We start from the raw sequence: 26,698 nt of genomic DNA, 5'->3' as shown, positions 1-26,698 counted from the left end.
AAAGGAAAGAAATATGATCCGACGCGCCGCGCAGATCCGACGGTTTCTTCAATTTATCCCCCTATCCCTCCACCCCCCAGCAAATTAATCACAATCCGGTATTTAAAATCTCGAAGACGAAGGGGGCACATCCTTCTCTTTCGATCCTGCTTCCACAGGATTTCTCCCGCCTACAGCTTTTTCCTCTCGCGCGAAACGACGAAGCGAGTCAAGGTTGTCGAGGAGGAGCGCGAATACGATCGCGAACAAACTCGCGGGCGAGTACGTATTCGTTTATCGGCGGCACGACGACGCTCGTCGGGTAGGAGCTATCAACCGGCGGTCGGCCGCGGAAGACGCCCCTTTTTGATTATTCATCGACGGTAGCAAAGGAGAAACCGCAGGGACAGGGACTGGGCCGAAATGATTTCCGCGCGCCGAGTAAAGGACAAGGAATCGGGTGGCGAGCGGAGAAGGGCGGACGCGAGAGAAAGAGAAAGAGAGGAACAGGCGCCAAGAACGAAGTGAAATTTATTCGCGTACAAACGGATGTAAATTTATTTAAATTGCGCGATTTCGGGAGTGTACGGGGCGGGGGAGGGTTGGTAGGATGAGGGAGAACGGGGTGAAGGGCGATGGGGTTTATTGCGGCGCGACGGGAGCGGCTCTATTTGCTTTATCACTGCGCGGGACAAGGGATGGGCGTGGAGCGAGAAGGACTCCATTTTGCGGGAAATTAAAAAGTCCGCCGGCCTTTCGTTTAGGTCGCGCTTTTCGGAACCGAAACGCGAAGCCTGCGTGCCTGTCCCGCGCCTCGCGTATGTCTGGATATTGTATCGCGATGACCGAATATCGCGCAACGACGCGAATGCTGAACGACGATGTTCAGAATGTAACATTAAATAGAGGGAATATACTTTTTTTTTTTTTAACTGGATATGGTCTGAGATAATATCACGATATCCGAATGAAGCAACCGCCGATGTTTTCTACAAAAATATTTCAATCGCTATGCACATATTACAAAAGTTTTCTGTTTAATAATTAAGTATTCTTAATGTCGAGCCATCTAAAGAATATTTCTCTGCGTGCGTAGAATCGGCATTCGCAGGTATATCAGTAAGTGTCGATCAGTGCGTTCTACTTTGCGTAAGGACACTGGGATGAGAAAAATGCGAGGAGTGGCGGGTTATCGGTTTCCCCATAAATCTCGATTCGTCTCACTTTCACGGGAGGCGATGGGATTGCGCAACCGGTTTCGTGCGTCGATTAATTTCGATTCGATCCTCGGGTTAGAGAGCTCGGTATTTGCTATGCTCTCATGATGCATTACGCAACATTTTGCGACTACGTACATCGGACGCTTAACATGCTCCCTGAATAATTACCGTATCGCAAGTGCACGTACATACGAGATGTCTCGTACAATCGTGTTTCCTGTTCAATTTAACAGTATGCTGATGAAATGATAATAATTCTTTGCGGAAAAGTAGTAAACATTGTTGCAATTCAAACAAATAATCTCCAAAATAAAAATAAGAAATTCATTCAAAAAAATAATTCATACATGTTATGTACGACGCAGCGCATATAAATTTATTAACATGATGTCCGGAACCGATTTGGTTTTTTTAAAAAGATATTTTATTAAATAAAAAATCTAAGAGACATGTATTTTCTATATATTCTAATTTTAATTTAGAATTTTTGAGATATGAAGTTCCGGACAGTTGCGATATATCTGCAATAAAATGATGTTTTAAGTAATATTTGATGACACATTGATTATTCTGTACATGTCTGCATTAGATATTGATCATCGTCATCTTTATAGATCATCGCTTGCGGGAAAAGTATGGGATTTGAAGAATCTCCTAGCTTTCGCATATGTGTGCGTGTACTCCGTCCTGCGTTCGCGCACTTTACTCCGACCTTAATTAGATTCGTTGCATAGGAGCGGCTTGCATGCATCGTCTTTAAATACTCTGCGCGCGTAACGAGATAAGTGCTCGAGCGGACCGGACGTGCAATCGAGGCCGCTTGATTATCTCGTTACTTAACGCGCAACGGACGTGCACTTTCGCCGAAAGACATTGATATGTGCGCGCGTTCATCGATATTACTAATGGACGACCGACTCGCCAACTACATTGTATCGCTCTACCCGTTCGCGTCCGCGAGAGGAAGTTGTCCTCGTCGTCGAAAGAGGAATAGTAGACGCTATTACGATGGATATATAAATATAAAATAAGATACGCGTGCGACTCGATTGTTATTTTGTTGCGCCACTAGGAGAACCGGTAATTCGAGTTCCAGACGGAATCCATTTCATACGAGTCGTTGGCAAACGATTTCGTATTAATTGACGTCAGCTCTCGATAGAGTGCTCGGGACACGTTATGTTAATGTCCTGTAAAGCGTAAACTGGGAGCCGTATGAGTTCCGTTTGACGGAGGCTAATGGAGATATGGAGGGACTAATGAGGATTAGCACATTAATGAACATCTGAAAAATTGCATAAGTCGCAAGGAAGACGTTATTTATGTTTTGCAAAAAATATAAAAATGGGAAGAAGTTAGCTGCGCGAATATTTTCAATCAAATAATGTATTCGTCGCAAACAAAAGTATACGTCAAATGTGCTTTCTGCTTCGTTCGGAAGATTCTGTTTTTCGGAGAAGTGCAAGTAAAAGGTCTGTACTCATGAATAATTCATGAATAGGCTTGGAACACTTTCTTAGTATATTATAAAGTTGATATCCACAAAGTAGCAGTTATAGAAACTACAGAAATCCTCGATCTTGAAGAAAAGTGGACTCAGCAGCCATACAGACGCCCGGAAAGCGCATTCAGACGCGAGCATCTAGATTCGGCTATGTGGCCAACGTTGAAACGACCAGTCTGGCTGTCCTCAGGATCGGTGAAATCAAAGGACCATCTCGCGAGTTGGCAACCCGTTGAAGAATAACGATTCCTTCGGCCTTGCCAAACGTGCCCTTCCTCCGCCGATACCTTTTTCTTCTCTTCCTCCTCCTCCTCCAATTCTTTCTCTATCCCCTTCTTATTCCTATATTCCTTCTTCGACGGACTCCGGATTGGTTGTCACCGCAGTAGCCTCAAAGTAAATGCGCTCCTCTTATTATTCGGACAGAAGATTTAAACGTGGCTGGCTCGCGCATGAGTTATGCTCAAAAATTGAGGTTACCATAGAGAAGGAGGCTACCTCCTCGACCCGGGTCTTCTTCTCCCTCCTTGCCTCTCAGCCCCTTTATCCTCTCCTTAACTCTTCCCTCGTCGGCTCCGCTCTCTGCCTTTGCTCATACGGCGGGAAGCTCGTTTTGCTTTTGTTTCGACGATATATTTTCTCTTCGGAAGAGAACCCTCCTCCCGCCCATTCTTACCCCCTTCCCCCTCCTCTATCAGCCGCTTCAATCCTGTCCGCAACGCGGAGGGTAACTTGCAGAATCTTCTCCTCGAGATTTCGTGGATTATAATAAATGCGTATGCAGTAGCCAGAGGTATAGACCGTCGAGTAGTCCTCCTTTTATTTCTCGTCCTCTTGCCTCTCCTTCTCCTTCTCATCATCATTCTCCTTTGCTGCCATCGGTGGCTTCCGATACGTCCGTTCGGAAAGACGACGACGATGGCATGAAATAATTCAATCCAACGAGCGACGTTTCGTTTCGAGCCAACTCGCTTGCTAAGGATGAGACATGGCGAGGAATGGCGATAGCAGCGGCTAAATCCGTCGACATATGCTGTTTCGAAACTATCAAGTGCTCTTCGTGATAAAGAAACGGCTTTACATTTTTTAATATCGATTCTTTCAAAATCATAAATAAACATTTTAAATGTCTGAACAAGAAACATAAGAAAATAATATGGATAATCTTTTTAGCTTGCTTTTTAGTTATTGCAATGATTTTTAATAATTTAAATAAATCTAATAATTGAAGTTTAAACGCTGTTCAAACATTAAAAAAAAGAATTACTTTTGTCATGTTAAATTATACAAATGTGTGTAAATTTATAGCATAAATATGTACAATTATAACTGCAGTGATTAATTAGATAAACTAAAAATCATTAGTATACATTTAAGTATACATTTTTGCTGTTTTTCATAGATTTTCTGTCAATTTAACAACCTCTACTCTTTATATATACATATATAAAATACACATTATTTCTTGAAAATGGATTTTTATTTACGAGAATTCAAAGACGTGATGCAGTCGAAATCAATTTATATTCCCGTTCCACTATGTTCCCGCGAGGATCAATTATTTCCTTATCGTCGTGCTTTCACGCCGTTTGCCGTCATGCAAAAAGAGTCACGTCAGTCGCGAACTCGTGTGAAGAAACACGAGAAAAGAGAGAAGTGAACGGACGGATGATATGACTCTGTAAATATCGTTTGTATAATGGTTTTACTGCCCGTTTCAGAACTTCGGTAATTAGTTCGAGCATAGTTTAATGCTCCGTTTGCCCTTTCTGCCACCTCTGCATCTTTTTTCATCACCTATGTAGTCTCTACCTAGCAACGGTCGAGTTAACGTCATGTTCAGATATCCGACTTGCCTGTCGACAAGTGAGTTTACAACTGCATGTAAGGGCGTTTTTAATAATAAAATAGAACATATCGGAGGGTAGGATAGTTCCAGAAGTACCCGACCTAACGTAGAAGGCGGTTGTTATTTCAAAAAAATTACTTATGGTAGAAAGTACCAACCTTACAAAGCTTAAGTGTGAAGTTTGAAGACGCTACATTATTTAATATTTGTTTGGCAGCCATCAATAGTGAACTCTCTGAGTGAATTTGGAAAATGAAAAAAATTGGTCATCGTTATGTGATACAATACTTTCACTTGAAAGGTCTCAGTCCAACCAATATCAAAGCCGAGCTAGATTCTACTCTGGAGGAATCTGCTCCTTCGTTTACAACAGTAAAATATCTGATGGCAGTTTAAACGAGGTCGTACGAGCTGCCAAGACGAACATCGCAGTGGTTGACCAAATGAGATGACCACGCCAGAAATGGTAAAGAAAATCCATAAAATGGTATTGACCGTCGACTGAAAGTGCGTGAGTCAGCAGACACCGTGGGTATTTCAAAAAGTGCTATACATCGCACATTGACTGAAAATTTGGAGATGAGAAAGCTGTAGGCAAGATGGGTGCCGCGTTTGCTCACAGTGAAACAAAAACAGCGTCATGAGGATGTTTCAATCGAGTGTTTGGCGATGTTTCACAGTAATAAAGCTGAGTTTTTGCGTCGATTCATAACCATGGATGAAACGTCCATCACTTCACACCTGAGACGAAGGAACAGTCAAAACAATGGACTGCAAGAGAAGAATTGGCTCCAAAGAAGGCGAAGACGGTTCTTACTGTAAACAAGGTATCGAAGCTATTGAACATCGCTGGGAAAAGTGTATCGAGCTAAAAGGAAACTATGTTGAGAAATAAAGATATTTTTTCCCATATTTTTTGTGCTTTCTCTGTTAGGTCGGGTACTTCTGGGACTACCCTCGTACAATCCGAGGAATAAGATCTTGTAATAAATTTAAAAAAATTATTTGAATTTAATTTCCATTGTATTGCTTGATAAAGTTTAAACTTCGCGAAAAAGTTTGAATTAAAATTTAATAATTCAAAACTCTGCTAAGAAATATGTTATGATATATGGAAACCTATTATTAAGAATAATATAAGTTTCGAAAAGAAAAACTTTCGAGGATTAAAAAATAGTCTATAATCAATCTTTTTTCTGCAAAAAAAAATTTCCCGAAGGATTTGAATCATTATTAGAATTTTGAATGAGTTTCGTCATCCTTTTGGACGTACTGATTTCGCAGAGTGATCTATTTCAGTTTGCCCGATTTTATTTAACGAAACCAAGTCAGTCCAGACAAACCAAGCCAGCAGATGGCTGACTATAATCGACGAAATTCCGACGCGCACAATCAGCGACACGCTCGATCTCGGAATCAGTCGCGGCGGATGGACGGATTGACGTCCCTGCGAAGCGGCATTTTACTTCCGCTGCGAAAAACGCGTCCATTAATCTCTAGCGGTGGGCTCAAACCAGGCGTTACTTACTTACCTACCTATCAGGCTGGCCTCCGCAGCAACCCCGCACGTCCGCCATCGGGCACATCTCAGCTACGAGAGAGAAAGGGAAAGAGAGAGAGAGAGAGAGAGAGAGAGAGAGAGAGAGAGAGAGAGAGAGAGAGAGAGAAGACGGCGGAAGCACTTTTTGTCAACAACCGGCGGTGCGATTAAAACTTTTATAATGGCGATCAATCTCTCTCGCTTCCGCACACACGTACACGCAATCTGTTGCAATAGCTTTCTCCATTTTTTTTCGATTGTCAAGCGGACTTGTCAAGACCGATCAGCTTGTTCCTTTCGGACTGATTAACGGCCACGATTCCGGTCTTTCGCGGTGTCACCTCGCGACTGACATAACGTGACGAATCTTTGACAGTTTCTGCTTTCCGTGGAAACCATGGATAGCGAACAAATGTCTTTAGAGCGCAACTAATTTGTTGTCGCAGCTGCAGTGCAAGGCTTTACTTTGTTCTCGTTACGATACATTACGATTCGCTTAGAGCGAGTTTGTACGATTCATCCTTGATTATCCTGGTGGGTGGATCGCCCGAAGGCAACGCTTTGCACGAGTGAGTTTCTGCTTAAACGTAAGTATCGTCAAAAGTGAATTACTTAGTGCATGCAATGCAGCACCGCAGTGTTCGCTACTTCTTAACTTTCTGCACATAATTCAAAGTGATTAATCGTACTCGCCGGGCAACATGTAAACGTAATGGATTCATCATTACTTAGCAGTGATTTTTTTTTATTATATATATATATATATATATATATATAATATATGTACATGATGAAAAAATAAATACAATATAAATTAAATATTAAATGTTATATAAGTCCAAATATTATTTTAAAAATTTATTTCAAGACAGTAGAATAAAAATTTTAATTTAATGTTAATTTATATTTTAATTAATATGTATGTTTATCTTCCCCTTTTTTAAATTTTGAAATTTGAATTAAATTATTTATCTGATTCGTGTGAGTTTATCTTTAAGTCTGTACGCGAACACTTTAGTATGCGTAACTTGGTATCGAGTATCGACCGATATGGTTGCATCATTCACTGCGATAACTTATAATTGATTCACGCAAGGATTAAATTTGCCATGTATCTGCTGAATATTATAGTAGCGTCGTCAGTTAATCAAAACAATTATTTATTTATATCGAATTTGAATGTAATATTAATTAGTACGAAACAAATATTATTATATTAAACGGAATTTTAATTTTTATCGTACTATAATGATACTATCGGATATTAAATCTGCAATCATGCTGGAGATTGCTGCTTATCGCCGGCATTATTCTAAAAGAAGCTGGATTCGTCCTTTGCCCAAATCCGTCGGAATCACCGTCTCAATTGCGCGGCATAAATCGAATGGTTTTATCGTGCGTCGAGAATAATCGTCTTCTTTTACAGCAGCAGTTTCGTACGAAGATCACATCGAAGATTCTCGCGTGAGAAATGCAAACTGCAATTACGGCAGGGCGTGTGCGCACGACATTTTGCATCCTCTCTCTACCTTGCGTACCTTTCGTTCTGTCTTTTTCACTTTCTCTGTCTTTCTTCCTCATTCTTTTTCTCTTTGCCGGCAGCATCCAGCACGAAAAAGTTACGGCGGTACGTATGAACGCGCATTTATAACGGACGTTTATGCACACTGCTCTGCCGCGTGCATACTTGTCGCTTGGTCGTCTCTCTAATGACAAAACGACGAAGATATCCAGAGCTGATATAGATCTTATATAGATCTTATGCAAAACTGTTTTATTATTAGTGAAAATGTGAAACTTTGACAAAGTGTCGACTAGATTTAAATAAGTAATAATTATAATGGTTACGAAGCGAGACATCCAAGAATATGACGATTCAGAGGATAAGTTATTAATTCTTCAAGCTCAAGATTTGAGACTGCTCTTATGTTACTAAAAGACATAGATGAGAAAACTCTCTCGCAATGATTTTAAATCGATTTTATGGTTTGAAAAAGTGACAAGTTAAGGAACTTGCGGTAGTAAAACCTCAAAATCTAAAGATAAAGAATAGAGGATTTAAAAGTATTATCTTCGAAAAGCCGAAATCTAGGAAACTTAAGAATAACCTCTGACTAATTCAGAACATTCTAGAGTCTGCAAATTCTAACTTTAAAAACTCAATGATGCTATTTGCTCTTAATATCTTATGTCCAATGATGATTCGATCATCTTTATTATGTGAGCTAATAATCAAACTTAAATTCGACCAAGTGTGCCAAAAAAATTGATGTTGAATTGACGAAAAACTTGAAAGATTTATTCAGCGATTCGACCTAACCGGCACACATATTCCCATGTGCACGCACACACGCGAATCGTGTACCGCTCTGCGGGCGGCTGGTCGCAGACATGGGCGCTACAAATGGGCGGGCCAGCCCGTGGTGCCCTCGGGTCACAAAGAGGAAACGCACAGCCCTGCCGGGGCCCTCCGGGTGCGAGAAGGACACGAGAGGAAGAGTTGGAGAATGAGGGACAGGAGAGAAAGAAGGTGATGGCCGAAGGTTGGGGGAAGAGGACCCGATGGAAGAAGGCAGCAATGGTGGGATCTCAGAGGGGCTGGGGGGAAAAGGAGGAGGAGGACCTCGAGGTAGAGGAGGCCCTATCAAGGTGAACCACTTACACTTTACCGACTGGATTACACTAAGCGATCGAACCCGGGGCCTGGCGTAGGGTCCCGGTTGCGTGCAATCGCCGGAGCTGGGAAATCGACCGAGCCGGGCCTGAGCGGGCCCCACGACGAGCGCGTCACGGCCCCGGCGAACCCGTCCGCCACGGACCATCGTCCGTCAGCTGATGCCGGCGGACTGTTTGTGCGGAATCCTTATCCGGCGCTGGTCGCAGATCGAAGATAAAATAGTTTATTGCTTAATCGTCCGGGCCCGCCGCGCTGGTTCACGCAATACCCGACACGGGGTTACGTCCAGTGACAATGATATAAAAGCCGCGCTGTCGACTCTCGTCCTGAATGACTATACATTTTACGTTGAGAATCAAACATGAAAGATCCTGAAAGATCTTGCGAGATCAGAATAAAGGTCTCAACGTTACGTGAGCGTATTGTAAATCTGAATTACTACACGTGATGCGTGTATTTTACGGTTAAATATCGTTGCTTGCATTTCATAATTTTCTGTTATTTAACAAATGAAAATATCCCATACGTAACGCGTACGACACAAATTGTTAAATAAATTTTTTGAAGACGTAATAAAAATAAATTCTTCTCTTGCAAAAAATTTTCTAAAAACGATGAATAAAATTATTTATTTGATAGTTTTACTATTTTGCAACTTTGAGTTTTTGGACAACAAAAATTGATGCGGAAGAGCAAGATCGAGCTCAAGGTAGCTCAAGGTAACGGTAGGCTTTCACCTACACTGTCTCTCCCGTTAGTTGTTATACGGTGGCAGGAACGGATCACAGGAAATCTCGTGGTGTTTTACGAGCGGACAGTAATCCCATACACAATCTCACATACACCGGGAAATTAGACGTCGCCGACTGTCGCATTATTTCGGGATCCGTCAGGTCTAGAATGAACAAAAATTAACTTGCATTTGTTTTGTTGAGAAATCTGGGGGTTATATTATTCAATAATACTTTATTAATATTGACATCAGTTGTCCTTATGTGCAATTATATGACTACGTAACATTTCCAATTTATGATTATTATATATATTTTTTCATATAATTATGTAATTATATTAATTATATTAATTGTAATATTCAAGATTTGATTTTATTCAAAGTTAATTTTATTCAATTTCTGATCGTTTTAGTGAACGACAAAAGAGGATTATTTCCTGCAATAAAATTTGTTATTACTTTTCATATTTCACTTTTTTCTTATTCTGTTTTACTTCTCAATGAAAACAACAAAATTTCTTTTTCAGTTATCGCCACCCGATAGCTTAGTGAGATCGTTGGAGAGTAAGCGAGAAACGCGAGATCTCGTTTACGTAGTTTAGTACAAGATTTGCGTCCAAATCGATTCGCATCCAGACCATTGGCGATTCGCTATAAATTTCATAAACGATCGAGCCAAGATAGTTTAAGAAACGGATAAACAGATGCATTTGTTTTGTTAAACGAGCTTTATCTAATGTGGATCAAAGTGAAAATACTCCAATGCATATTTAACTTGCTCTATTTACCTTTATATATGTTACTTTTATATATTTTATGTAATTTTCATCAGTAATTTTATTGCAAATTGAATTAAATTCAGATTAATTCTGAATTTTAAAATATTTTATGTGCATATAATAAATTTGTATAAAAAAACACACGTACATACATCTTTTATAATTATAATTGTTAATGTTATTTTCAAATTAAACTATATATTTTAGTTATATATAGAAAGAGAGAGAAATAGAGATAGAGAATGCTAATATTTGATAAATAAGTTTGCTGTGAACAATAATAATTAACACAAAGAAATAAAAAATGTGTCATGCGCTAATATACACATATATTATAAATGTACACTAAATAGTCAAATATTAAAGGAATAAAGTCTGAAATTAATATTTAATCATAATAAGAGAAACACAATTACGTCAAAAGCGCATTTAACCAGCTAGTTCACGTTGTGGTACACTTTTTACTAAACTAGGAATTAATCAAACACGTGCCAATTAACGTGGTGCAACTGATTTATGTAACCGACGCAATGTTTGTTTGCGCATCGGAAGCAAGGTTTGACGTTGCGAATACGTGTCGGTAGACCACGAAATCTTGTAGCGAGGCGGCATCACGAGTAGAAATCCACGGAGTGTATGCAGATGTAATTTATCTTCCAGAAATTGCCGTCGCAACATTCTACTTGATAAATCCACAAGTCGTTTTACGCGTAAAGACGTGTTTACAATAAATGTAAATTGCGGGACGCAAATCCTGCGAACGAATACCTAACTCTTACAGCAGATAAAACTAGTAAAAATTATTTCCCAAAAATTTTTAACGATTAAAACGATCGAACGCTACGCAACGTTGTTGCGTGTATTATGAGAAGCAATCGAGCAACTTATTGAACATAGTCATATGCGACAGCAACGGAAGCGGGGATTACAGGGTCGCGCTTCTTGCAGCCGCTCGTTTCTCACGTTATATGTCGGCATGCTCTTCCAACTACCATCAAAGATATCATGTCTTTAGATCGGTTTGACCGCTCGACGCGCAGACAGAGAACGAGTTTTATCCGCCGCGCTTGGAAAGAAACATCTCGAATCAATGCGGAACCATTGCTCAAGATATTTATAGCCGGTTATTTTTTCATTTACAACATACTTCATTTTTTAATGAAGGTTGACTTTGCTGTATAATATATTGTAATAAATTTGGAGGTTTCTTTTCTAAGAAAGTTTAATTCAAGGTTAATATAATATTTGATATTTTAAAAAGGAAGGGAATAAATTTTGAAATAAACTTAAGAATAAAGATTAGGTTTTAAATAAACGAATAAATAGATAATAAACATTTATTGCAAATAATAATGATTTTTAAGGAAACTCGAATACCAAGAATATAAAATTTGTAAGATAGTGTATGACATTTAGTGTATGATATACCTAATTTAGATTAAAATCTCCGTAGATTAAAATCTTTATATTTGTATTACTACAATTTATTATATTTTATATATAGCCATTCATTTCGTAAATATCATGATTTATGTTTGTACAAACTTTATGTGTTATATAAAATCTGCGTATTTGATAATAAAACTGAAAATCAATGCAATGTATATTTCGGAGACAATCAACTATAACAGTTAAAAATTTTTCGCTTTTTTTACACTAATATATTTTTTTAAATTTTCAAGTAAACTAGTGTAGTACGAAAGCGGTATAAATATTGCGAATATATAAATTTGGCTGTCAATTCTGTGATCTACATTTTATATTTTATTATTATTGTATTTGATTACGAAGTTATATTCCGTTTATTCGGAGTTCGAGTATCGAAAACATCAATTTACGAAATCACAGAAGCGTACGTAGATTTCACCCCAAATACACGATGCAGCTGAGAACTACACGGTAGCGAACGGCAAAGCATTCGAAGTAAATTTCAAGGAACAACTTGGTTGTATATAGTGAAAATGAAACAACTTAAATGAAGTCAAAAGTTCGCGTGCAGGAAGAAATTTACTCGTAAATTGAACTTTAAGATACTTAGGCAGTATTTCTCTCTCTCTCTCTCTCTCTCTCTCTCTCTCTCTTCTCTCTCTCTCTCTCTCTCTCTCTCTCTCTCTCTCTCTCTCTCTCTCTCTCTCTCTCTCTCTCTCTCTCTCTTTTCTCTCTCTCTCTCTCTCTTACGCAACATGACCGATGGCAGCGTTACGAGCAATGATTTATATAAGTCAACAATTTAAAAACCCTATGGATTTTCCAGGAATCTCTAAAGAGTTCTTTCAATTCTCAATAATAACTTTCGAAGAATTTTCTTCATAACTGATAAATAGTAGCAAAAATATTTTGTATTTGTGTTAAAATCGGTCCTTGTTAAAATATATTGAGTTTTTAATATACCCAAATGTTAATTAAAAATAATATATTGTTATTTAATGTTGTTTAAACTGAAATTCAACATTTTTCTTAATGTTAAAATGATACAATTTATGAATAAAGGAACGAATAAAATAAAAATAATGTAACTTTGAAGCGAAAATTCTAATGTAAATGAATAACATGTGTGTATGTGACAACATAAATGTTAATTTTATTCAAGGAATATATATATTTTATATCGTATTTTTTATGCAGCAATAATTGGCATGCGATGGTATCTACCCTCTTTAAAATTAATTGAGTATTCAAAGTGATATTTTAGGCAATTTAAATACCACAGTAACATTATATAACGCACGAGAATATAAAGTAATCTGCCGCAATTATTTCTTGGTACTTTGCATGCCTCGAGATTACTCATGCGTTTAAGCAAATGTAACTAATTAGATAAAAAAGATAGCGCTAGCCAAGTATGCAAGATGAAATAAAACACTCTTCCGCAAAGATAACTTTGGAGATCGGATTGTAATGCGGACGCCATAAACGGTGGTAGCGTGCGGTGCGCGTGTTACGCTACACGCACGTCACTTCAGGTCACATCAAAGCGCGTATAATCATCATCGTCATTAGAATGCATCTGACAATTATGTTCCTTGTCTCGCGTGTACTTTATACACGTGGACGCGAACCGCGAACGATCCCGCTCGAGATCTCGCGTAATTTCTTCAAAAAATACGTCGGTCGGCCGACAGAATATTATACAAAAATCGCCAGTATGTTAGCGTAATTACGCGGTACTTAAGTTATTTAATCACCTGTAATAATAATAAAAACTCGCGCTTTATAGCGGTTGTGCGAACGTCATCGTACCCGGTTTCTTCGGCGCCCTAAAATATCGTCACGCGCCATGTATCGTTCTTTCAATGTGATGAAGCTTAAGATGAAGCAAGATGTTTCCGGTCAACTCAGCTTCTTGAGCCTGCATTAAAAACCGGCTATTAAAAGTAAATGAGAAACAATTAAAATGTAACAATATGTTAGTGTAAATTTTAAAATATATATCTATATAATAATATATTACTTATTCTATATAATAAGAAATTTATTGCTTTATTTAATCATCTTTTTTCAAATAAACGGGTGTTATCTGATTAGTAAAATATATTGCGTAAGTTCAGTCTTTCTATTTCATAAATTGACATGATAGTATAATTTCACGTGTACTTGCATACATTTCTGGATTCAACGAGAGGAATGAAAAATGTAACGGGGCAAATTATTTGCGCAATTACTTGAAATTAATCGCACAGTTTCTGTTCAGCGGTGTCACTTTTCTTTTTACATAGAATATTCGTTTATTTTAAGTTTACAAGGATGTACCTTAATAGTGCTTAAAAAAAAGATTGTCACTTGAAATTCTCTATCTTAATAAAACTATATATAATGTTTCAAATAATTTCTGTGGGTATTCAACGTTATTACGACCGCGCGGTAATTAAACAATGCGTGATGCCTCGGGTCGTTTTCATGGGCCGAAGTTAATGGAATTAAATTCCATCATCGCATGAGATCACTTTCCTTGCCCGGAAATCGTTTCTCAGAGCAAGGTTCTCTGGAAGGCGTAACATCTGCTATTCCCACGTCGGAACATTCCGCAACATAATAATTGCCTTTGTTGCACGATTAAATTTCTATATTCAACGATATATTCACCTTCATATCTTTTATTTATTGCAATGTTATTTTCTTATTTCTCCTTAATTATTACTATATACGTTAATGGCAATAACGACGTATTAACATATTACAGAAGTAGCAATGCTATAAAATTACTTTTTTGTATTATTAAACATTATTAAATACATTAAACATGATTAAACATTATTATAATGATATTAACATGATTAATTAATCAATTAATTTTAATAATAAACTTTGTACAAATATGCATAATAAGAGCAATGATATAATGCTATTAAAAATACGTAAGCTAAATTAATAATAAATGCAAAACAAAAGCGATATTTAATCAGTTATACAACTGGAAATCAGTAAAATTAGCCAATAAAAAACATTAATCATCTAGTATTTAAAATTAAAGTAATTTATTGAAATAATTTATTGCATTATATTACTATTGTGTCTTCCTTAGCATTTCAATAATACAGGCTTACTTTCAATTTATTTACTATTCGAATTTGCCGAATGAGACTAAACAGTTCATACTATTATTCTTACACATGATTGAGGAGGGATGAATCACGCTTGCCATTGATCCTACCGTGCGAAGGGTACGCAACGTTCACGTGGATGATACAAATATTGGGACCGTGTACACTCAATGTGTCGTGCAACACACGAGCGTGAATCAATACGTATGCGTACGTTCATTGCACGCCCGTAGCCACTACGCCAGCTACAGATGATGCACGCACGTGCGACTTGCGCGTGCACGGATACAAAACTCAGTGCAAAAGCACGCTAAACATTTCTATTCATCCCTGTCCAGTTGAGGGTCGAGACCCTGCCGGATGTCGCTTTCTGCCATTTCTAAATCGTTTCGCCCTTTCCGTTGTGTTTCGCGATCAAATAAAAAATCTCGGATCTCCGGCAGCAGCCGCGAAAGCTTTGAAATTATCATAGATGGCATCGATTAACTCATTAAGTTTCAGAATGCTTTTACGCGTTTTTCTGTTTTAAATCTTTGTAACTTGAATCCTGATCGAAAGTGGAAGTAAAAAAAGTTAGACCTCTGTGTTTCTATTTACATAAATATTCAACAAATAAATAATTTTCCTACGCAAATAAATGTTTTAAATGTTGGGAAACAGATCTCATGTTTCGTTAAGATGACAACAATTTTCTGCGCTTCATAAGATTGTCAATATGATCTTGTTGTGAAACTTTAATTATGACGTGCGCTCGTTGCGACCACGCATTCGATATATTTGGAAGAAAATATATCTAATTAGATACAACATCGTGTTCATTTTCGCAGATTTACTTTTGGCGTATTTCGATTTCTCTTTATTATATTTTCGATGCACAACAACGCAATGGTATATTACACATCGCCATTCCAGTTACTGCTTTTACGACCCTCCGCGATTTTTTCTATTTCCGCGCCACTCGTCTCGTTTCTCCTCGCCTCTTACCCCGTTGTATTTCAAGTGCTCGTAATTTACGATAACATTCGCATTGTTTCGCGAATACAATCGCGGCTCGTGTTCCGTGAAATGGGATCTGGCTTCCTCTCTTTCTCTCCCGCTCTACCTCTCCTCGTCGCGCTCGCATGTCGTACATCAAAATAATAGTGCGCGATTAGACCGGAAGACATTATACCGGACAAAGTAGCGAGCGATGCGTTCGACCCGGCTCGACGAATTATACGATGATTATTTATGACAGTGGTGAACCGCGCACTGAGAAACGGCACCGATCGAGAGACCGAACAGATTTTCATAATGCAGATCGTCCTTCCTGCCACGTGGCGCGGAGAGATGTATTTATAAATTACTTCCGATGTGGATTAACAAAAAAAGTTCGTGCGCGGAGGTTCTGCCTCGACACTTCGCATTTTCAGTGCAAATTTTTGAGCGCTGTATGAAATTTTTAAAAAATGTTCTACGCCTTCTTCCTTGATGCGCGAGTTAACGTGGCGATTATACGCGTGGAGTTACAACGCTCTCTACGGATTTCTTCGTATCGTCAGAAATTATTTCACATTTTTGGATTGAAATAAACAAACGATCACGAAGACGAGGCTCAAGATAGGAGAGATAATAATGTCATATTTAATCATTTTAAATGTGACGCTCAGCCAACGTCACGTCTTTACTGTAATATTATAATATTCTCTTCACGCGTATATAGTTGCATTTATTGTGATTTTTTTCACATTAATATATAAGCTGATGTATTAATTCCGACAATCAACAAAAATTTCATTTTTATTTCCATGAATTTTATTTATAGCAATTAACAATTTTTAACGAGAAACGAGGCGCAGTATGATAAATTGCCAACCAGTGTGGTCCGAAAAAGTGCAGTATCTTCGTAATCGTGGGTGAACTCTTTCCGTCGCACGTCTCGTAGGACAGTATGTTAAATTGCTTCCGATTGCCAGACAGAGCGGCACGCGTGCTCACGGACTGCTTGAAATTTACGACGATTTTTTCGGTTCTCTTCGAGCTCCTGGGCTCATCTCCTCCACTTGTCCCGTAAAACGCGAACCGTTAAACCGTGGCTTTCTCCCTCCGCGGAGCTTGCCACTTTAGCGTCTCGACGCCTCTCGACGCCACGCGGCTCTGGGTAGTCTCTCTCGGCTGGTTTCTTTTTGCTTTTTCACGTGTCGCCGGCTTGTTTTGTCTCTCGAGGAGAGGCGCGCCGATTTATGAGAATGACCCTCGAAATTCTCGTAAATTTCGAAAAGCACCCGATATTTGTCTCTCCACTGCGTGGAACTAGACAGCTGGAATTTCTTTGCGGTTAAGTACGAAGAGAAAGCATCCTATTCGAGTGGATTAATAGTTGTCACGGCGATGTCATTTCGAATATCGTACTACTGAGACTACGTAAGGGCTAAAGGAATATGAAATTATCTTGAATGTAGTAAAACTTTCTCCCCATTGCTTATAATCTTATCCTCGGAATCTGTACGTATTAGTCATTTTTTTCACACCGGCACAATTTATGTATTAATATTATTATTAAATATGACATCAGAATATTTATTTCATATAAATAATATTACTGTATTTATACATAAATATGTGGTTCCATTGAGTTTAATAATTCATAGGACATTGACCAATTTTGCATTGTATCTTTTATACTTATTTAAATTCTGCCTATAGCTTCCTTTTTCTGATAAATTAATTTATTATTTTATATGTTTCTTAATTAGCTTATTATTGATTAAAAATTAACGGATTTAATAAATTAATAATTTAACGAATTACTTTAATTTCATTCAGTTAAACAATTATTTTATTAAGAAGCTTATTAATTATTGGTCTGACAAATAACTTCAAGCACTTATTAAGGAATGCATTTCCGAATGGATCGGAGAAGACATCGTTGAGGGTCAAGCTTCGTAGGCGGCCCAGAATAATTTCTATTTGGATCATTAGAAGACAAAACGTGTCCACGTATGTTCGACGATGCTATCGCAACAACAAGATCAGTAAGGGACTGGAACGGTGTGTTGCTCGTGTAAACGGTAGACGAGTGGAGAGAGAGAAAGAGAGTTCACCACGAAGAATCATCGGCGGATCGACTAGTGAGGCAGGTTCTCTCGGACCTCCAAAGGGAACAAGAGCGAGAGAAGAGGCAGGAAGCGAGAAAGAAAGGGAAGGAAAGAGGAAGGAAAAAAAGGAGGGATCGAAAGAGTTATTACGAACAGAGGTTACGTGCTCGTAACTGCGGAATATCGACTGTGTGTCGGGATCGGCGGTGTGTGTTTCGCCAAACTAAAATGAACCGCCGTGTATTACAAAGTCGCTTTGTGATGTTTTTTGCTGCGATTTTCTGCTGGGTTTATAGAGAACGCGGTTCGGCGCGGCGGGACGTGAATTCGTGCGAATGTGGGAACCCGTCCTCCGCGGTTTTGCAAGATTTGAAACAGTCATTACGCGGTTGATTCTATACTGTTTTAATCAAAGTCGAATGCTTTCTAACGGAAGGTACATTTACGAATTTATTAAGGCAAGTATACTAAGCTACGTGAAAGAGAGTATAATTTTGGAACCTGCTTGATGTTAATATTATAAATAATTAAATAATATTCCATAAAAGTTATATATTAGTTTATGCAAAAACGGAAAAGGTACAAATGCTCTGTTCCGCATTTTAGAGAAGTTAGTGCTTAAGGCAGTAGTTCGTCATCTTCCCTGAAGAGCTCAATGTATACATAAGTGATTACGAAGTTAATAATAGTTTTAATCACATCCTTGACGACTAGATAATAACGTCAGTTTCTGTACTTTCTATTCATTCAGAACAGCAACTTGTCGTACATTAGACATTTTGCCTATAATTATATATTTCGAAAATGCGTCTCTCCTTGCACGTATATGAACATATAATCTTTGAGAATTACACATAATTATTTGATCTTTCATTAGTTCTGGCGCATGGCATCATAAATGGCATTGTGCTTATCTAAAGCAAAATCTAAAATTTCACATTAATGTTTTAACGACTTTATTTTAAAAAATATGATTCTTCTTAATAAAAATCTTAAAATTAACATAATTGAAATAAAAAATAAATGTATATATATATATATATATATATATATATATATACATAAATTCCAAAAGAATTTGATAAATTTTATATTTTTCTAATGAAAGATAAATTATAGATAATTTATGTCCATGATAATAAAAAAAGCGTTTAGCAATTATGTTTGTTTTAATTTCCTGAATATATGTTAACATGTAGAATGTTAAAATGTGTTATATGAAGAAAATTAAAGGTAATTATAAAGAGCACATGGCATCTCTCTACGTGATACCTGACGTTATCAAAGAACGATTCCAATTATGCATGTTAAAGGTAGCCACAAGGTCTGTCGCGCATTCGAGAGAGGCGTTTCTTGTCACTAACGCTAGATTCCAACAGACTGAGCATTCATACATATATTATGATTGCCACGTCGATACGTTGGATTCGCTTGACTCGATCGTGAATTCGATGCATTTTGACAGGTATGCCGGCGATTTTGCGTAAGTATGGTAGTTCTGGAGAATGTATCTCCGTCCGTGACATACACAGGCTATCGATACTACATCAAACACTACGATACGCTATTTTCCGATGAATTTGGAAAAATGAAATCGAGACAGACAGATAGGTTGTTATATAATCATCGGGAAATATTCTTCGATCCCATTTTAAGAGGGTGAAGAATCGTAACAAGAAAAGATGGAAGATAAAAGAAAAGAGGGAGGATAGATGAGATGGGAATATACAAATATGGATCGTATCTCGGAGTTGGTTAGGTTTGTCTTTTTGTCTCTCGCAGCCTCCAAAACTTTCATCTTCCTTTCTTTTTTCTCTCTCTCTCTCTCTCCTGCTTTTTCTGTCTCCCGCCTTTCCCTCCATGATTCCCTCCGTTGCCTCAATCGAGAATCCGCCGGTTTCTTATTATTCCCCCGTCGTGCGCCATTGTGCACACCGGACAAAGCATCATGGAGAGAATCCTGCTGCCTTATCCGCCCGAGATATTTGGCAATATCCGAATGAACGATCGACCGGGGAGACAACCTGGGAAGAGACGCGATGAAGGAAGGTAGGGCGAATTAAAAAGGAACGCGCGGGAGAGATTACATCCGCGCCGGATCGTGTAACGCCAGATTCTTGTCCGATCGTGAAGCGCAAGAAACATCCTCGTTTGCTCTTGTCAATTCTCTTTGAGCCTCTCTGAGGAACTTTGTGTAGCGAATATCCCAAATTAGTTACCGTGTCGCATAATCATTGATCGAAAACGGGAGATTATGTCGTACCCGAATCTTTAAATCCAGATGTCAAGTCACCTAACTTATTGATGTGAAAAAAAAAGAACATGTGCCCGTTATGTTGCAAATGAATTCGTCCCCGTACGAACTTTTTGAATAAAATAAATTTTCTAAATCTTGTCCAATGGATATCACGATTAGGAAATTCGTTTTTTCTTGTGTAATAAACGATTAGTGATTTGAGATACAGGCATTCGTGTATTGCATACAGGATTGTGCATACGTGCAGGATTTTCAAGCTATTTATAGATAATGATCTCGCTTGATAATGCTTCTCGCAGGATAATCGTCGAACGAGACGAGGGGAGCGAAAGGGACAGATTTTGGCCCGGCCATCGGGTCCCACCGGGGGCGTGCGCCGGGCCCCGGATTCAGACTCGGGGTCTGCGCAGCACGAAAGGCGAAAAGTCATTCGAGGGAATGACGGAGATCTCGGAGGATGATTGCACGCCGAGGGACGCGTGTACGTGTCTGTGCGCGAGCGAGTGGTGTCTAATGAGGGCAGACCGCCCTGCAGGCGAAATGTAAGCGGGCCCGAATACCGCGAGACCCCCTCCGACAGGCCCGGGCCAGGTATAACCAGACAGAAGCCAACGCGCGCGCACTCTCGTATGCAAGAATGCCTTGGCTTCTCGGCCAAGCTGTAAATAGTTATTTGGAATGACAGTTGAATTTCGTCCGACCAGTAAATTCGTCGCGGGAGAGCGAGGGCCGCGCAGAGCAGCTCTCCGTTCCGTCCCGCGAGGGCCGCTCTTCTGCGTTGACGGCTCGCGAAATGCGCGGGGACGGGGCCTGATGGGCCTCACGATCCGACGAAACGCGCTGAGACATCTGAGTTTGTGTTGACACCGCGAGAAACGCATCAGATTGTGATCTTAATTGAATTGGTATAAATTGTATTTTTATTATTTTGGAATAGAATTATTATTGCTTAATTTTAAACTTTAATTTTTAGCTATATTTTATTTCTTCATATTACAGTGGGCATTATTAACTATAATGAGACAAACGCAGTTAAAATTATGATTAAAATTATTCGACATAAATGCTGTTCATGTTGCAAAGTAATACAAAACTGAAGAATATTTTAATTTTTACATGCAATTTGTGTGTTAAATAGAAAACTATAAATGGCAATAATAAATATGATCTTATTTAATACATATTAACTACATAAGTAGAAGAACATGCTATTTTATTTAATACGTATCAATTATAAAGCAATTTATATTAAACGAAACCTTTTACAAATGTACGTGGTAATCAAATAAATAACCTTAAATTAAAAGCTAACGAGGAACGTGAACAAATAACTATCACATTTGTTTATTGGCGCATTATGATGACTAAGTATCGTTTAAGCGTCAAAAAAAGGGGAGGAGAATGCTTGTCGTGAAATTAACTGATTATGTCGTCGCAATAAAACGTGCTGCAGTTCGGAGAATGACTTTGCGATTTGTCGTTGCAATTATTATGATGACTAAATGAGAGAGAAAGAGAGAATATATGCTCAAAAAAAGAAAACGACGACCTTGAATATGTTAACCAGTAGTTATATTCTGCAAGAATGTCCAGAGAGAGGATATTATCTAACTGATGCATATAAGAGTGACGTCAGACCTCACTGCAACCAGATACTCGGCAAACACATCGATAAATTAAGAGCAAAAAAAAAAAAGATTTGCTACGTGTTTACATCTTATCCTACACGTTAAATGATTCTTATATTTGACGTGAGAAAGGGAATTACATTTAATAATTCAGGATAATTCGTTCGTTTACATTTTTTAAATAAGAAAACGCAAAAGACTAAAATAAAATAGTTAATATTATTGGAATTCATTGTATATACGTATGAGAGACGTATTCAACTGCATTGAACAAATAGATGCTATTATATTTTTTAATTATAATTTTTAAGTAAAGAAAATTTGATAGGCTAATATACTTACCTTTGACTTAATAATGCGAAATGGTGATCAAAAATTGCAAACCATCATAACATTGATTATTCATAATTTTAAGGTATTAACCTTATAATACTTTTGGTACTACTATATTTATAGATATAATATATTACTGCCTATTTCCGCTGTAAGTACAGCTGCAACAATAAGCAGGGTTAATTCCATGCTTATTTGCGAATAGAAAGAATTCAAATTCGAACGCGGCTAATTCACGACGTTCGCGATTAATCGTCGACTAGCCGAGTACTCGTGAACTGGATGCCTAACATAGGCGAGTTCTCCCTCCTGGAGATTATGCCGAGGTAGCTTATGCCGCGCGAGGAAGCGCGTAAAATGTAACGGGGATGGAAGGAGCATAAGGGGCGGGGTACATATGCCCTCTGTAAAATTCAGAACGCGGAAACACGGTCTCTCCCTATAAAATTGTAAAATAATACCCAGCGCGTAAAACCCCCCCGATGGCGTCGGTCTAAATCCACGGCTCTCGCTTCCCTCTCCTCTCCTCGAAATCCATCCCTCTTCTCCAAAACGCCTCGTCGAAATAATTGAGGCCCATGTACCCCGCCCACGCAATGCAATCTCGTTATGATTTTATTACGGCTTACGAGCCGATTTTATCTCATTCGATGGACGATTATGTATCGGAGGATACATTTTAATGGCACATACATTCCCGTCAGACCCGATAAATGTTGTTACAACCCGGTGAGATCCAGTGGACACGAAACGCATGAATGAACTGTAAGAATTGAATCTACAGCAGCAAATCTATTCAAATGATAATCAATTTTTTGAATTTAAAAGTTAACTTTTTAGTGTTTTTTTACTTAGTTTTAATGTGTATTTTAATTAATTTAGTGTTTTTAAAGTGCTTTAGCGGAATACTTTTTATTTCTATTCTCTCCATTAAATTGTGATATACTGCAAAAGGCAGAAAATACGAATTTTCTTTTTAAATATTTTTCTTTTAAATGTGCGATTGCATAAAAAATACAATTGACTTTTTTCTCATACGACCTTTCATATATAACTTTCAGAACGGCGTGGTTTGAATTTACGTCCTCTTTCTACCGAACCGCCCAACTGTAGTAAAAGGACAAAGATAAAAAAGGGTATAGGAAAATGGTGCGACGGTGTGTCCGTCGATAAGAACAAACGCTTCAAATGCGCCGGCCGTTAATTAAAATATAATAAGCTCAGCCCGCGGGCTTATCGATGGCGCGTTTAAACTACCGCCGTTGTTTTCCTTTAATTTCACCCAGTTTCGGACTGGAGCGTAATAATGTCTCGCGGAACTCACGCGTTAGATAACGGACGTGGGGATTTACGACCACGTCAATTATTCGCGCTCGAAGTTGCAGCTTAAAAGTGTTACTTTCTTGAGTTTGAATCAGGTAATGAATGACTTCTCTTTTCACGAAGGTGACTTTAACACATCGACGAACAATTGCGAAAACTATGCGAAAAACTACTGAAAGTTTTATTTTATTTAATGAAGGAAAACGAAATTGAATATAGAATATAAATGTTTTCTGGCTCATAATATCAGTTATTTTAAAGTCATTTAAACTATGTCACTTAACAATCAATTCAGTGAACGCAGAGAAATTCAATTTTCCTACATATTCACGTTTGATTTAATATTATAATAATACAATTATCTCCATTATTTTATTAGACTAGATTGTAGATGAAATGTGTTTAACTTGAAATGTGTTTAACAGAAAGTTAAGGTACTTTTTATTCTGTTAAGAATCAAAAACATAGTTTAGAAACCAATCTAAAAGTAAAGTATAGCTATTTAAAAGTAGATGTAACTGGATGTATATACGAAATATAGCTGTCATTTCGCAAAATGAACTTTAACGTGGGATCTGCCACTATATGTCGACGCATTAGCTTTTCGCTATGACTTGTTAATTACCGTGGATTTATTCTCCGTTCGAATTTTGTGACATTCAACTTAATTGAAGCCATACAATTCATGTACGTAACTAAAAAGCTCAACTGATTACATGTATTTAATAATTTTGATAAATGAAATTCTGCTGAGTAAATACATAATAAAGTATCGGTTTTCAATTATCCATGAAAAAATTAATAAAAATATGGTACATTTAGACTCAACTTCGTTAGCATATTTATAATTTAAACTGTCCCTTTCTCTTCCCTCTCTCTTTATTTCTTCTTTCAAAAATAAATGTTTTTTAAGACATTAATATTGAAAAAAAATTTGCTAAATGCTTGGAGAACTTTATATTGAGGAAATTGCACGTGGAAAGGAAAAAATCAATTCACAAGTTCCCCAAATATTCTCCGTGAGGTCTCTTAAACCGACAAAGAAGAAGGGTTGACTGGAGGCGGGGAAGGAGGACGAAGTCGGCCGGTATGCAGTCTGATCCGTCGTTCGTTAGAGGTGACATGGTGGCTTCCTCGGTGAATCCTGCAGGCAGCACGGAGCAGAGCTGAAGTCCCAGTTTGATGAAATGGTAGCCGAGTAATTGAAATCTTGTGTTCCTTACCGAGTCGATACGACATTCGTGGGGGCTTCATTCCTACCGTCTCTCTCTTTCTTTCTCACTCCCTTTTCGTGTTCCCCTTCGTCTTTCTCCTCCCACCTCCTTCTCTTTCCCTCTCGCTCCCGTTATCTTCTCCTCCGAATCCTCCTGTTACTCATTCTCCCAAAAAGATATCCGGACCCGTTCACGTGTCACGTCCATGGAACGCAAACGCGAGCAGGTAGGGCCTCGTCCTAAGTTACCGGCTCGAGACTATAAGCCGATTATATCTTCCCAAATATTGAGACGTGCCTCCTGTGGACCAAAACCAGCTTGACTCCGGGAATCTCGGCAACTCGCGATCTGAACACTGAAACTAAGGGAGACCTTAGGAAACTGAAGAAGCGAATAATTATTGGTGGATAGGGCGCGTTCGAGGAATGAAAATTAGACGATCATCCAATATTTTGGCATAGTGTTTTTATTTTAATAATAAGAATTAATAAATATATAGTTATCATTAATATTATATTCCGGAAATGATCGAAACTGATACGCAGATATTTGATCTTCTCGCAAACCGGTGATGCAACTAGATTCCAACGAGATCGGATTCGCTAAAAAGACATACCTCGTTTTTCCTAGATTTTTCTTGATCGATACCACTCATTAAGGATCTCGATCGCCTTATCTAACATAAAGCTAATGCCGCGCGTTTGGATTTCACTCGCCTTTCCACGGATAGAGATTCCGCGGTTGCATCGGTGACCGCAAACTTCACTGAAAGCGCGTAAGCGATGACAAAACGCCCGCGCGTCGTTAATTAGTAATCGCGGGACATTAACGAGCTCCAGGAAATCGATAAGGGCCATTGCCTTTAGTACTTTCTAGTAGTTCGCTAAGGAAAGATAAGAGCGGTGGAGACCTTCCGCGTATGTAAACCCGTAATCGTGTCTATTCTTTTTACAGGTAGTCGCGAGATATCGAACCTTCCATGCGCGGAGGACCGGTCTTACGAAGGAGAAACATCCCGATCGGCGCCGGAAGCGGAATAACAGCTTGCGCGCGCACAGTAGAGAGATACTGCAAGACAATAAATAAAAGGTACACAGATTCATCTTTCCACGAAGTATCACTTTGACGAATGCTCGACCGAAATGATATATGCCTTGGCACGGGTATCTCGTTACAGTTATAAAATCGTTAGGATGACATAACGATGCATAAAACTCACATAATAATCACGTATGAATATCTTGATATACATATATAGTATTCACACAATGACTGCGGGAATTATATCGCATTTGAATGATACTATAGATTATAGCTATAGATACAAATGTATCTACTTTCTTCACTTATTAAAGATTTTTTTTTTTTCGTTTTCTTTCGGTTTCCCCTTTGCTTCCCATTGACCAAATTCCACGCGGAGAAAGTTTCTAAGAAATCGGACGACCACTCAAGGCTGATCTCACAGCGCGCACCCTTATCGCGTTGAAATTTTTCAAGCTGGTACGACGACATACAACAACCAGCAGCGTGATGCAGCGCTGACGCGTTTCATTAAGCGGACATTGATTCCTTCCGAAATGACGAAGAAAATAATCAAGAGTCCATTAACTGCAGGATTACTGCTGATAACAAGGTAGCAGTAACTTATCGTGAAGATTTCTTAAAATATTTAATTAATAATTATGCATACAGAAAAAAAACTCCATATAAAACTTTGATAACCGTTTGTTCTCGAACAGTTAGTTTTACGCATCAGAATTTATTAAGATGCACTTAGCTGAGATTATATCTACTGTGTACAATACAACAAATACGTTTGTAAAAATACGTGTTAAAATTTTGCGCGCAAGACATTTCGCGCAAAATTTTAGATGTTAAAGAATCGTTGTGATATGTTAACAATTAATAGGAGCTATAAATTCATCGAGCGCGGAAAGGCGCCGATGGGCTACAACGTGCTCGCGGATCGAATGGATAAAAATCTCTACCACGGGGTATTTACTAAATCTAGGCGAACGTACAGGAGTTTCACGAGCCCGGCGCT

The 26,698-nt window shown here is 38.3% G+C and overlaps 1 protein-coding gene and 1 long non-coding RNA gene across 8 annotated transcripts in view; one reads left to right on the top strand and one right to left on the bottom strand.

Annotated features, from left to right (window-relative positions):
- The window catches only part of LOC105838755, a 194,496-nt gene extending 168,468 nt beyond the window's left edge, over positions 1 to 26,028 (top strand). For both annotated transcript variants that reach the window (XR_003625429.2, XR_004962852.1), the window contains one exon: positions 25,609 to 26,028. This is a non-coding gene — a long non-coding RNA (uncharacterized LOC105838755). The remainder of the gene's footprint in view (positions 1 to 25,608) is intronic.
- LOC114253999 overlaps positions 1 to 26,698 on the bottom strand; it is a 419,778-nt gene that overhangs the window by 44,887 nt on the left and 348,193 nt on the right. For 2 of the 6 annotated variants that reach the window (XM_036285525.1, XM_036285526.1), the window contains exon 9: positions 21,083 to 25,015. The exons of 2 other annotated variants lie outside the window; for them this stretch is intronic. In XM_036285525.1, coding sequence (XP_036141418.1) covers positions 24,899 to 25,015 — 117 coding nt within the window. In that variant the 3' untranslated portion in view covers positions 21,083 to 24,898. Of the gene's footprint in view, positions 1 to 12,752; positions 13,631 to 21,082; positions 25,016 to 26,698 lie in introns of those variants that run through there. 2 more of the 6 variants (XM_036285527.1, XR_004962850.1) reach the window with 2 other exon arrangements.

The sequence above is a fragment of the Monomorium pharaonis genome, chromosome 4, assembly GCF_013373865.1.
Source record: "Monomorium pharaonis isolate MP-MQ-018 chromosome 4, ASM1337386v2, whole genome shotgun sequence".
Lineage (NCBI taxonomy): Eukaryota > Metazoa > Arthropoda > Insecta > Hymenoptera > Formicidae > Monomorium > Monomorium pharaonis.
The sequence above is the reverse complement of the archived record's forward strand: the minus strand, read 5'-3'. Positions and strand labels throughout refer to the sequence as shown.